The sequence below is a fragment of the Leucoraja erinacea genome, chromosome 2 (assembly GCF_028641065.1).
Source record: "Leucoraja erinacea ecotype New England chromosome 2, Leri_hhj_1, whole genome shotgun sequence".
NCBI classification, from domain to species: Eukaryota; Metazoa; Chordata; class Chondrichthyes; order Rajiformes; family Rajidae; genus Leucoraja; species Leucoraja erinaceus.
Window position 1 is genome coordinate 132,265,230 of NC_073378.1, and position 14,023 is coordinate 132,279,252.

The 14,023-nt window shown below is 48.1% G+C and overlaps 1 protein-coding gene across 1 annotated transcript in view; it reads left to right on the plus strand.

Moving 5' to 3' along the window:
• The window catches only part of zgc:63863 (uncharacterized protein LOC393372 homolog), a 40,118-nt gene extending 26,911 nt beyond the window's left edge, over positions 1-13,207 (plus strand). Inside the window, exon 9 of the mRNA XM_055665493.1 lies at positions 12,297-13,207. Within this exon, the coding sequence (XP_055521468.1) occupies positions 12,297-12,552 (256 nt within the window). The 3' untranslated portion in view covers positions 12,553-13,207. The remainder of the gene's footprint in view (positions 1-12,296) is intronic.
• The last annotated feature ends 816 nt before the right edge of the window (positions 13,208-14,023 follow it).

Consider the following 14,023-nt stretch of genomic DNA (forward strand, 5'->3'; position numbering starts at 1 on the left):
AGCACCCAGGTCAGGATGGAACCCGGAATTGGCGCTGTGAGACAACGACCCGACACGCTGCATCACTCTGCGTGCCTTGGATCGATGACCCCTGGAAGGAAGCAGGCAGGGACAGAGAATGAGCAAACCCCGTTAGTGTGCCTCCTCTCTGGTGCAGACATCAACTAAACTGCACTGTTGCTGGCGAGCAGGCAATGCAGCAACGGCCTGCGGTAATCTTCTTCTGTGATGGACAAGAGCGTTGTAATAAGGAAATGAGTTGGCTGTGAGCCATCCCACACTGAAGGTTGTTGTTGGCTCGGATTCAGCCACTCATTCAGCCTTTGTTCAGCAGTGCCTTCTCTGGTTATTTCTCACCCTCCTCTCCCCCTCTTCTCAAGTCTGTTCTCTCTGCGCACTGTATCGCAGGCCTCGATGCTGCAGCTTTCCCCCCCCCCCCCCAGCAGCGTACTCCGGGCCGGCTTGTCACTGCCGAGTCAGCACTTTGGCGGCACTGGTCCAGCTGCAGCTTCCTGCAACGCAGCAAGAGCCTGTGTCCTGCACTTGTGTCCTGCCTGCTGGAGGGGAGACATAAATGAGCGCGGCGCAGTGACGCAGCTGTCCGGCAAAAAATGCAGCAGCTTCGACACACGCACCACCTGGAACTGCCTCTGCCCCTCTGTCATCCAACTACTGAATGGTTGTCCCATAAACTATGCTGTGCTCCCCATCTTCCAACCTACACCACTGCGCACCTTTCACTTTGTCTTTGTAATTGTAACGTTAATGATTCTTGTAATATCGCAGGAATGCTGTTGCATTGATGGGACGGGTAGGTGTTCATATGGTCATAAGTGATAGGAGCAGAATTATGCCATCAGGCCTACTCGGCCATTCGATCATGGCTGATCTATCTCTCCCTCCTAACCTCATTCTCCTGCCTTCTCATATGTAATAACATGTAATGTTAAAATTGTACAAGGCATTGGTGAGGCCAATTCTGGAGTATGGTGTACAATTTTGGTCGCCTAATTATAGGAAGGATGTCGGAAAGTGGTAGCTGTGTGGAATGAGCTTCCAGTGAAGGTGGTGGAGGCAGGTTCGTTTTTATCATTTAAAAATAAATTGGATAGTTATATGGATGGGAAGGGAATGGAGGGTTATGGTCTGAGCGCAGGTATATGGGACTAGGGGAGATTATGTGTTCGGGACGGACTAGAAGGGTCGAGATGGCCTGTTTCCGTGCTGTAATTGTTATATGGTTATTATATGGTTATATGGTAACGCCGTAACACCATATTCTGCACTCTGGAATTCTTCCCTTTGCAATGCCTGTTGTACTTGTGTATCGGTCGATTACGCTCCCGACGGATGCTTTGACTGGATAACACGCGAACTGATTTTCACTGTATCTCAGTACACATGAAATAATGAACTGATACCAATCCCACATTGTCTTTGGGACGTGCACAGTCACATGGAGAATGTGCAAACTGCAAAGACAGCACCAAGGCTCACAGTTGAACCCGGGTCACTGGAGTTGCTGGCAGCAACAGTACCGGCTGCCCCACAGTGCTGCCCTCCAGTAGGGTTATTCTTTGTTCCCCGCCACCATCACTGGATGTGATGGATTTTTTCAAGGTGGACCCAATCATCCAAATCCATTTTGGAAAATGATCTGAGCCTCGGCACTTGCATTTGTTTATCTTGAACAGAGTTGGGTGACGCAGCTTGTAAAGCCGCTGCCTCACAGTGCCAGACGCCTGTGTGCAGCGTGCACTTTCTTCCGGTGTCTTGCGTGGGGTGTTTTTCTGGGTGCTCCGGTTTCCTCCCTCATCCCAGTCAGTGTGGAAACAGGCCCTTCAGCCCAACCTGCCCAAACCGGCCAACATGTCCCAGCTATACTAGTCCCACCTGCCCGTGTTTGGTCCATATCCCTCCAAACCTGTCCTATCCATGCACCTGTCTAACTGTTTCTTAAATATTGGGTTAGTCCCAGCCTCAACTACCTCCTCTGGCAGCCTGTTCCATACACCCACCACCCTTTCTGTGAAAAAGTTACCCCTCAGATTCCTATTAAATCTTTTCCCCTTCACCTTGAACTGATTTCCTCTAGTCTTTGATTCACCTACTCTGGGCAAGAGACTGTGCATCTACCTGATCTATTTCTCTTATGATTTTATACACTATATGATCACCCTTCTTTCTTCTAAGCTCCAGTGAATAGATGTCCCAGCCTACTCAATCTCTCCCTAAAACTCAGACCCTCTAGTCCTGGCAACATCCTCGTAAATCTTCTCTGTACCTTTTCCATCTTGACAAAATGTTTCCTATACATGGTGCCCAGAACTGAACACAAACTCTAAATGCGGCCTTACCAACATCTTATACAACTGCAACATGACCTCCCAACTTCTATACTCAATACTCTGACTGATGATGGCCAATGTGCCAAAAGCCTTTTGACCACCTGATATACCTGCGTCTTCACCTTCAAGGAACCATGCACCTGCACCCCTAGATCCCTCTGCTCTACAACACTCCCCAGAGGCCTACCATTCACTGTGTAGGTCCTGCCCATATCTGACTTCCAAAATGCACCACCTCACATTTCTCTGTATTAAATTCCATCAACCATTCCTCAGCCCACCTGGCCAATCGACCAAGATCCTTCTGCAATCTTTCACAACCATCTTCACTATCTGCAAAACCACCCACTTTTGTATCATCAGCAAACTTGCCAATCTTGCCCATATGTTCTCATCCAAATCATTGATGTAGATAACAAACAGTAAGGGGCCCAGCACTGAACACTGAGGCACACCACAGCCCCTAGTCTGAGAAGCAACCTTCCACCATCACCCTCTGCTTCCTTCCATGAAGCCAATTTATTATCCATTCAGCCATCTCTCCTTGGATCCCATGCGATCTAACCTTCCAGAGCAGCCTGCCATGCGGAACCTTGTTGAATGCCTTCCTGAAATCCATGTACACAACATATACAGCTCTGCCCTCATCGACCTTTTTGGTCACATCTTCAAAAAACTCAATCAGATTTGTGAGACACGACAGACCTCCCACGTACAAAACCATGCTGACTCCACAGTGTAACAGATACATGATAAAGGGAATAACGTGAATAACATTTAGTGCAAGATAAGCCAGTAAAGTCCGATCAAAGAGGGCCTGCGATGCGGTAGATATGGTAGATAATAGTAGCCTGTATCTAATTCCCTTCTGCGAGACGGGGTTGAGCAGCCTTGTTGGTGCTGGTGAAGGTGCTGATGGAGGATATAGTTCCAGGATTCGGACCAGGTGATGGAGGGGGAACAGCAATATGTTTCCGGTTCAGTACTGTGTGCAGCTTGAGATGACCCTAAAGGTGGAGATGCTTTAATGTCGTTGTCCCACTAGGGTTGGATTATTTGGCTTATTAGACATAGACATAGAAATTAGGTGCAGGAGTAGGCCATTCGGCCCTTCGAGCCTGCACCGCCATTCAATATGATCATGGCTGATCATCCAACTCAGTATCCCGTACCTGCCTTCTCTCCATACCCCCTAATCCCCTTAGCCACAAGGGCCACATCTAACTCCCTCTTAAATATAGCCAATGAACTGGCCTCAACTACCCTCTGTGGCAGAGAGTTCCAGAGATTCACCACTCTCTGTGTGAAAAAAGTTCTTCTCATCTCCGTTTTAAAGGATTTCCCCCTTATCCTTAAGCTGTGACTCCTTGTCCTGGACTTCCCTAACATCGGGAACAATCTTCCTGCATCTAGCCTGTCCAACCCCTTAAGAATTTTGTAAGTTTCTATAAGAGTCACGTGGACACTTAGCATACCATATACGAGTGCAATCAAGCCATGCAGAAGTACAACAGGTAGTGCAAAAATACCAGAGGTCAGAATGTAGCTGGTAGAGCTGCTGCCACACAGCAACAGTGACCAGGGTTCGATCCTGACGTCGGGTGCTGTCTGTGTGGAGTTTGCACCTTCTCCCTGTGACTGCGTGGGTTTACTCTAGGTGCTCCGGTTTCCTCCAACATCCAAAAGGTGTGCGGGTTGCAGGTTAACTGGTCTCTGTAAAATCGCCCCTAATATGTAGGGAGCGGATGAGAAAGTGGGATAACATAGACTAGTCTGAACAGGTGATCATTGATCAGCGTGGACTGGGACAAAAAGAGCCTGTTTCCATGTTGTATCTCTGAACTAAAAATGTTTCTAAACAAAAAGTGCAAGGTCTGCTGTGAGGTTGGTTGGAAGATCGGGACTGCACCCCAGCACATGAGAGGCCATTTCAGAAGTCTGATAATACTGGGGAAGTAGCTGTTCCTAAATATGGCCGCACGTGCTTCCAAGGTTTTGTACATTCTGCCCGACAGGACAGAAGAGTCAGTACAGTTTTGGTCTCCTAATCTGAGGAAAGACATTCTTGCCATAGAGGGAGCACAGAGAAGGTTCACCAGACTGATTCCTGGGATGTCAGGACTTTCATATGAAGAAAGACTGGATAGACTCGGCTTGTACTCGCTAGAATTTAGAAGATTGAGGGGGGGGTCTTATAGAAACTTACAAAATTCTTAAGGGGTTGGACAGGCTAGATGCAGGAAGATTGTTCCCGATGTTGGGGAAGTCCAGAACAAGGGGTCACAGTTTAAAGATGAGGGGAAAATCTTTTAGGAACGAGATTAGTAAACCATTTTTCACAAAGTGAGAGGTGAATCTGTGGAATTCTCTGCCACAGAAGGTAGTTGAGGCCAGTTCATTGGCTATATTTGAGAGGGAGTTAGATGTGGCCCTTGTGGCTAAAGGGATCAGGGGGTATGGAGAGAAGGCAGGTACAGGATACCGAGTTGGATGATCAACCATGATCATATTGAATGGCAGTGCAGGCTCGAAGGGCCGAATGGCCTAGTCCTGCACCTGTTTTCTATGTTTCTATGTTAAGAAGGAATGACCAGCAGAGACATTGTGGGCCGAAGGGTCTATTTCTGTGCCTAACCACTATTACAATGAGAACATCCTTTTAATTTTCTAAACTCTGATTATGCCTCGACGATCTAACCTCCTCATACGACAACCCCCCCTCCCCAGCCGTGCCTCATCCAGCCAAGAATATATTCTCTTGGGTAAGGAGACCAGAATTAGACACTCTGCTCCAGGTGTGGTCTCGACAAAAGCTTGCATAATTACATTAGCACATCCTTCCTCCTGTACTCAAGACCTCTTGCGATGAACCCATTTAACGCCTTAACTAATTCCGGCACCTGCACGTTAGCTTTTCACTCGTAGAATGTAAGTGATTAACAAAGGAACCAAAGAGTGACGGGTGCGTATTTTTTGACACATCAAGCGGTTAGAATCTGGAATGCGCTGTTGGAGAAATAGAAAATCTTTAATAAAAAAAAAAACTGCAGATGCTGTAAATCTGCAATAAAAGTGGAAAATGCTGGGAACACTCAGCAAGTCAAACAGCGTCTGTGGTAGAAGGAACAGCTAACCTTTGATGGTCAAGAAGGAACTGCAGATGCTGGAAAATCGAAGGTACACAAAAATGCTGGAGAAACTCAGCGGGTGCAGCAGCATCTATGGAGCGAAGGAAATAGGTGACGTTTCGGGCCGAAACGTCACCTATTTCCTTCGCTCCATAGATGCTGCTGCACCCGCTGAGTTTCTCCAGCATTTTTGTGTACCTTCGGCTAACCTTTGATGTTGAGGCAAGAGTGAAAGAAAGAACGTTTGGGGTAAGATGCGGAGAAGGTGTGGTAGGTAGACGCAAGGAATTGCAGATGCTAAAATTGTGCATAAAACAGAGAGTGCTAGAGTGGCTCGGTGGGTCAGGTCAAGAACATATAGTGGGGGTGGGAAGGATAGGACACAGGGAATATCTCTGATATGGTGACTCCAAGGTGACTTGGATAGGCTGGGTGAGTGGGCAAATGTTTGGCAGATGCAGTATAATGTGGATAAATGTGAGGTTATCCATTTTGGTGGCAAAAACAGGAAAGCAGACTATTATCTAAATGGTGGCCGACTAGGAAAAGGGGAGATGCAGCGAGACCTGGGTGTCATGGTACACCAGTCATTGAAAGTAGGCATGCAGGTGCGGCAGGCAGTGAAGAAAGCAAATGGTATGTTAGCTTTCATAGCAAAAGGATTTGAGTATAGGAGCAGGGAGGTTCTACTGCAGTTGTACAGGGTCTTGGTGAGACCACACCTGGAGTATTGCGTACAGTTTTGGTCTCCAAATCTGAGGAAGGACATTATTGCCATAGAGGGAGTGCAGAGAAGGTTCACCAGACTGATTCCTGGGATGTCAGGACTGTCTTATGAAGAAAGACTGGATAGACTTGGTTTATACTCTCTAGAATTTAGGAGATTGAGAGGGGATCTTATAGAAACTTACAAAATTCTTAAGGGGTTGGACAGGCTAGATGCAGGAAGATTGCTCCCCCGGACAAGGGGTCACAGCTTAAGGATAAGGGGGAAATCCTTTAAAACCGAGATGAGAAGAACTTTTTTCACACAGAGAGTGGTGAATCTCTGGAACTCTCTGCCACAGAGGGTAGTTGAGGCCAGTTCATTGGCTATATTTAAGAGGGAGTTAGATGTGGCCCTTGTGGTTAAGGGGATCAGAGGGTATGGAGAGAAGGCAGGTACGGGATACTGAGTTGGATGATCAGCCATGATCATATTGAATGGCGGTGCAGGCTCGAAGGGCCGAATGGCCTACTCCTGCACCTAATTTCTATGTTTCTATGTTTACAGTGAGACCAGAGGATATGTGTATGAAGGAACTGCAGATGCCGCTTTAAACCGAAGGTAGACACAAAATGCTGGAGTAACTCAGCGGGACAGGCAGCATCTCGGGAGAGAAGGATTGGATGACATTTGGGGTTGCGACCCTTCTTCAGACTGACCTCGAGAGAGGGAGATACATAGATAAGGAAGTGTAAGGTGTGAAAACAGGGCAAAGGGAATGGCGATCATAGACAATGTAGAACATCATTGTTAGCTGGGAGAAGGTACATGTAACAACAAGATAACATCTTCCCATCTCTCCTGCTTTCTGCAGAGACCGTTCCCTCCACAACTCCCTGGTCAACTCATCCCTTCCCACCCAAACCACCCCCTCCCCGGGTACTTTCCCCTGCAACCGCAGGAGATGTAACACCTGTCCCTTTACCTCCCCCCCTCGACTCCGTCCGAGGACCCTGACAGTCTTTTCAGATGAGGCAGAGGTTCACTTGCACCTCCTCCAACCTCATCTACTGACTCCGCTGTTCCATGCGTGGCCTCTTATATAATCGGTGAGACCAAGCGCAGGCGATCGTTTCACTGAACACCTCCACTCAGTCCGACTAAACCTACCTGATCTCCCGGTTGCTAAACACTTTAACTACCCCACATTGACCTTTCCGACCTGGGCCTCCTCCTTTGTCAGAGTGAGGCCCAATGCACATTGGAGGAACAGCATCTCATATTTCGCTTGGGCAACTTACAGCCCAGCAGTATGAACATTGACTTCAAGTAACCCTCGCTTTCCCTCTCCATCCCTCCCCCTTCCCAGTTCTCCGACCAGTCTGACTGTGTCCAACTACATTTTATCTGTTTGCTTTGTTGTTACCATCTCCCAGCTAACAATGATCTATTCTACATTTTCCTAGATCTCCATTCCCTTTGCCCTGTTTTCACACCTTACACTTCCTTATCTATGTATCTCCCCCTCCCCTGACGTCAGTCTGAAGAAGGGTCTCGACCTGAAACGTCACCCATTCCTACTCTCCAGAGATGCTGCCTGACCCGCTGAGTTCAGCTTTTTTGTGTCTATCCAGAAAATAGTAGAGTTGACCACTTGGCCACTCAAGCCTGCGCCCGCTTTTCATTAGGATCACCGCGGATCAAAAGCTGGCCTCAACTCCTCTCTGTGCCAGTTTCCTAAAGCCTTCAATCTTCCAAAATCTGCTACCTCCACCACTGTCTGAAGCAGAGGATGCCAGGGCTTTACCTATATCTGCCAAATATCTAGGGCCTTATCTTGAAACAATGTCCCCTCATTTCAGATTCTCCCATAAGTGATTTTTAAAAATCTTGACGTATATTCGTCCCTGAGGATCACATCAGTTTCAACAAGATGACCTCTCCTGATTCCAACAAATACGCACCCACAACACAAAGTTCTGGAGGAACTCAGCGGGTCAGGCAGTGTCTGCGGAAGGAATGGGTAAGAGACCCATTCTTCGGATTGGGACCCTTCTTCAGACCTAAATACGAGCCCAACCTGTTTAGCCTCAATGGGTTCATGGAGGAAGGTGGAAAGAGAGGTGAACTGAGCTAAGAGGTGAGGACAGAGGGCAAGAGAGCAAACCAAGGTTTAAACGCTGCAAACTGCAGGCTTGTGGCACACGCCCCCACCCCCCGCATGTCAGGCTGAACTAACAGCGAGTATCACTGAGTACCACTGAATTGCATCGAAAATGACTAGTTATGATACAGTCAGTCAAAACATGACCTGAACTTGTCGAGAAAGTGCTGGAGGAACTCAGAGAGTCGGGCAATGTCAGTGGAGGGAATGGGTAGATGGCCTTTTGCATCTCGAACCTTCAGACTGAAAGAGAGGGAGGTAGGTGGGTTATTACTTGAAATTGGAGAATTTAAAGTTCACACCGTTGGGTTGGAAGCTACCCAGGGGGATTACGAGCTGGGCAGTAGGACCAGTTTCTGTAACTTCCTCACAGTTGAATGGGAAAAGGATGGTATTTAGAGTCATAGACATACAGCACAGAAAAAAGGACCTTCAGCCCAACTCATCTATGCCGACCAAGATGTCCCATCGAAGCTAATCCCACCAACCCGCGTTAGACCTGGATCCCTCTATACCTTTCCCATCTATGTACCAGTTGCCAAACAGATACAGACCTCAGCTACTCCCTCTGGTAGCTCGTTCCATACACCCACCACCCTCCGTGTGGAAAAAGTTGCCCCTCGGATCTTTCCCCCACACCTTAAACCTATGCCCTCTGGTTCTTTCTCCCGACCTTGGTGGGAGGATAAAAAACGTGCATCTCCTCTATTTCCCTCCTGATTTTACTTGAGGCCAATTCAATTGTTGTATTGAAGAGGAAGCTAGATAATTCAAGAGGAAGATAGATATGTGTCTAAAAGGACAGAATTTGCATAACTGAGGAAGGAGTGGGAGCTGGATTACTCCACGGTCTCCAAGGGTCAAACGGCCTCCTTCCATGTTGTAACCGTTCTTATGATTCTACGGCGATCTCTGACCTTTTGCTGTTGATGAAGGAGGGAAACTGGTGAGGCTCTGTCCTTGTTCTGAAATGAGGCTGGGGACATCTATCTATTGATCAAGGTGGGCAGACACAAAATGCTGCAGCAACTCAGCGGGACAGGCAGCATCTCGGGAGAGAAGGAATGGGTGACGTTTCGGGTCAAGACCCTTCTTCAGACCCTTCTTCAGAAAAATCGACCCCGAAACGTCACCCATTCCTTCTCTCCAGAGATGCTGCCTGTCCCGCTGACTTACTCCAGCATTTTGTGTCTACCTTCGATTTAAACCAGCATCTGCAGTTCCTTCCGAAACATTATTTCCTGAGCTTGAGTGGTTCTGAGCTGAGGCTGACCTTGCCGGCCACTTTAGGCCCTAGTCATTGACTTGTCATTGTTTGTTTAAAGCATGACGCAATTGTTTCTGGGTTGATCTTGCTTTTGAGCAAAAGTGAAGCTTTTAATTTTTGCCAGTTTGTGTAATTTGACCTGGACGTATATCGATCCATCCCTAAAGTCATTGATACTAAAGAACCGCCGTCAACTTTCCCCATTCGATGAAGCTGTAACCTAACCCACAACCTGTTGCAACGCAGCCTTTTATAACCAGCCAGACTTGCTGAATTAGTACTGTAGACACATAATCTTGGTGTTGTTTAAGAATCGGAAGAGCAGAGGTAGTTTAGCATTTGGAGACGCAAGAGACTGGCAGATGCTGAAATCCTGGGCAAAGTGCTGAAGGAAGTCAGTGGGTCAGGAGGAATCTGTGGAGGGAATGGACGGACAGCATTTCGGATTGGCACCCTTCTTGTGTTTGAAGCATCCTTGTGATTGAGGCAGTGCAGCGTAGGTTCACCAGATTGATCCCTGGGATGGTGGGACTGTCATATGAGGAAAGATTGAAAAGACTAGGCTTGTATTCACTGGAGTTTAGAAGGATGAGGGGGGGGGATCTTATAGAAACATATAAAATTATAAAAGGACTGGACAAGCTAGATGCAGGAAAAACTGTTCTCAATCTTGGGCGAGTCCAGAATCAGGAGCCACTGTCTAAGAATAAAGGGGAGGCCATTTAAGACTGAGGTGAGAAAAAACTTTTTCACCCAGAGAGTTGTGAATTTGTGGAATTCCCTGCCACAGAGGGCAGTGGAGGCCAAATCACTGGATGGATTTAAGAGAGAGTTAGATAGAGCTCTAGGGGCTAGTGGAATCAAGGGATATGGGGAGAAGGCAGGCACGGGTTATTGATTGGGGACGATCAGCCATGATCACAATGAATGGCGGTGCTGGCTCGAATGGCCGAATGGCCTCCTCCTGTACCTATTTTCTATGTTTCAGGTTGACTTTAAACCATTCTCTCCACAGATACTGTCTGAGACCTGCTACACATTGTATTTTCTTTTGGCTGGACTGATTCAGTTTGGACAAGGCATTCTCTTCATGACGTTAATCCAAAATATATTTTTCACTGCAGTCAGTAAGGTCACCCCTCAGCCTCCCAGCACCAAAGGGATAAAAAAGCCCAGCCTATCCAACCTCTCCCCATAACACAAGCCCAGTTAACATCCCGGTCAATCTCTCCTGCAACCTTTCCAACATAAATGGCATCCTTCCTATAACTGGCTGAGCAGAAGTGCACACGGAACCAAGTGTGGTCTCACTAACGACTTGTACAGCTTATCGTGATGTCCCAACGTTTGTACTTAAATACCCTTCCCAATAAAGGTGAGTGTGCCTAACCTGTCCATCGTGATTCATCACTTACTGGCAGCCATGCACTCTGTACTCCCAGACCTCTGTTCTACAAGGCTCTCCAAGGCTCTACCATGTACTGTGTGCGCCCAGCCCTGCTTTGCCACACCAAAGTGCAACACCTCACACACTTGTCCGAGACAAATTCCTCGTGAATAGACGTGCGGCACAACTACCTGGGGTGCTTGCCTACCCAGGGCACTGACTGGGCTTTGCAGGACGACTCGTGTCCTGGGAACAAATTGCACAAGAAAAGATCATTCTTTCACCATAACCTGTCCGCTTTCTGTCGGGAAGCCTCGGACCTGACACACTAACTCCCATTGCTGCTCGGTATTTTTTGCCATACCCTGCATTATTTTGGACTTCCAGCATCCGCCTGATTTCAATTTAAGACCATTATTTCTGACCTTCAACTGCCTGATCTTAATTTACGAATGTCTGCTTTGTCCTTTGGACTTTCAATGTCTTCCTGATATTAATTTTAGATGGTGTCTGCTTTGTTTCAGCTTTCCAAAGAATGCCTGATTTTAATTTGAGACCGTGCCTGCTTTATTCCAGACTTTCACCATCTATCTGATTTTAATTTCAGATCTTGCCTGTTTTATTTTGAACTTCCAATGTCTGCCTGATTTTAAGACTGTGTTTGCTTTATTTCAGACTTTCAACACCTGCCTGATCTTAATTTAAGACTGTGTCTGTTTTGTTTCGGACTTCCAACGTCTGCCAGATTTTAATTTAAGACCGTCTGCTTTATTTTCGATTTGCATCTTCTGCCTATTTTTAGTTTGCCTGCTTTATTTCGGATTTCTAATTTCTGCCTGAGTTTATCTTCTGCTTTATTTTGGACCACCAAGGCCCGCCTGGTTTTAATGTAAAACCCCTGTCGTCTTGTATGACCACCAGGGATGTATTTCCATCTCTGTCTCTGTGAAAGGCCCGTGTATCTCTCAGAGCAAAGTGTCCTGTCTCTCAACCCTGACGTTACTCCACCCAAACCGCGTTGAGCTCCTTTTGACTCAATCTACCCCTCTCACTGCCTCGGCAAGGCCAGCAGCGTAATCAAGCATGATTGAGGCAAGGCACCCTGGTCACTCTCTCTTCTCCCTTCTCCCTTCTCCCTTCTCCCTTCGGGCAAAAGGTATCGAAGTGTGAAAACACATTCAGGGACAATTTGGAATGGAATAGAACGAAAGCTTTTCACTGTACCTCGGTGCATATGACAATAAAGTGAGCTGTCTGTGTCTGGCTGCTAACCGCCTCTCTCCTACCCTCCCACAGCGTCACAATCAGCACCTTCCAGGATTTCCAGCAGGCCACGTGCCGGCAGCGGCCCGATGCCGTTCTCTGGCAGCAGTCCAAGGCCAGAGCTCGCTCACCGCACGGCCTTGCCAAGGCCGCGGCTCCAGCGGGGGCCAACCAGCTGGTCAAGATGGCGGTGTGGGGGCTGACCGCCACTCTGGGAGCGGCTGCCTTTGCCGTGGTCAACACCGCGATGGAGTGGGCGCCGGAGTTTGTCCTGCAGCTGTTCCCGTAGCCGGGGATGGAATCTCTGACCAGCACGCGCCGACTCAAACCAAGCTGCGCCCTGGTGCAAAGTGTCAAATAAGCCAAGAAACAAAGCAAGACGTGGTGCTTTTCATCATGCTTTCCATTCTCATGGCCATCGGAGGACCAGCCATTCACACACATCTCCCCTCCCCCAGAGCCAGAGGAACTCAGCGGCTCAGACAGCGCCTGTCGAGGGAAATGGACAGACGAGGTGTTGGGCCGGGACCCTTCACCCGCCCACCGCCTCCTGCTCTACCACAAGGGCTGGCATGGAAGCATTGGACAGCGTGGCCTACCGTGTTCCGTAGATATCCTTCATTCTATACTTCTGTCAGATGTTCAGCCAAGGACAACTCGAGAGGTTTTAAGATGGAAAGCCCGTGTTCTTGAATGGGGGATAGGAAGCGAGTCCGGCCTAACCATGGTCATTGGTCATTGGTCATCGGCAAGCCGCAGATGCTGACAATCTGAAATAAAAACAGACATGGGCAGGAAACTCTGAGTAGCAAAGGCTGCATCTGCGGGAGGAGAAACAAGAGTTAAGCTCTTGGACCTGAAAGGTGGATCATTCATTCCTCTCTTTCCACAGATGCTGCCTGACCTGCTGAGTGTTTCTGTCATGTACTTGTACATTCCACATACTCACAGTGAAGTTACAATTACTGCAGCACACATTTCCTGCTTCTCTTCAGCTGTTCTTGTAGGGTTGGCGGGCGCGGGGGGGGGGGGGCTTTCTGTAAATTCTCCCCTCAACGTTTCTTAGAATCTGTGTGTTTATGATTTTGAATGCAGTGAAGGAGCATAATCGGTGAGCGGGTTGCATCCATTGAAAGATGCAGCATGGAAACAGGCCCTTTGGCCCACCACGTCCACGCCAACTAGTTAGATGCTATCCCACATTCGCATCCACTCCCCACGCACTAGGGACAATTTACAGGGGGCAATTAACCCACAAACCCGCACGTCTCTGGGATGCGGGAGCAAACCGGAGCACTCGGCAGGAATCCCATGCAATTACAGGGAGAACATGCAAACTCCACGCAGACAGCGCCCTCGGTCAGGATCGAACCTGGCCCTGTGAGGCAGCAGCTCTAGCAGCTGCTCCATTGGCAGGTTGTGTATGATGGATGTTAATTGTATCTGAGTACTGCCTTGCCACTTCTTTTGGTTTGGAGATGAATTGAAGCCATCTACACCCTGTCAGTTGGACAAAAGATCTCCAGACACTAGTTTGAGAAAGAGGGGGGGAAGTTGTTCTGAGTGATCTGGCTCGTATTTATCTCTCAAACTTTTATCAGTCAGAGGCTTAGAGTTGGTCCCTTACAAACATTCTGGGCAAGTTGCTGCAATCAATGAAAGGCCTGGGCTGCCGACACTATTGTTTGTCCTGTGGCTAATAACAAAGTGCTGGGGGAACTCAGCAGGTCAAGCAGCATCTGTGGAGGGAATTAGACGCC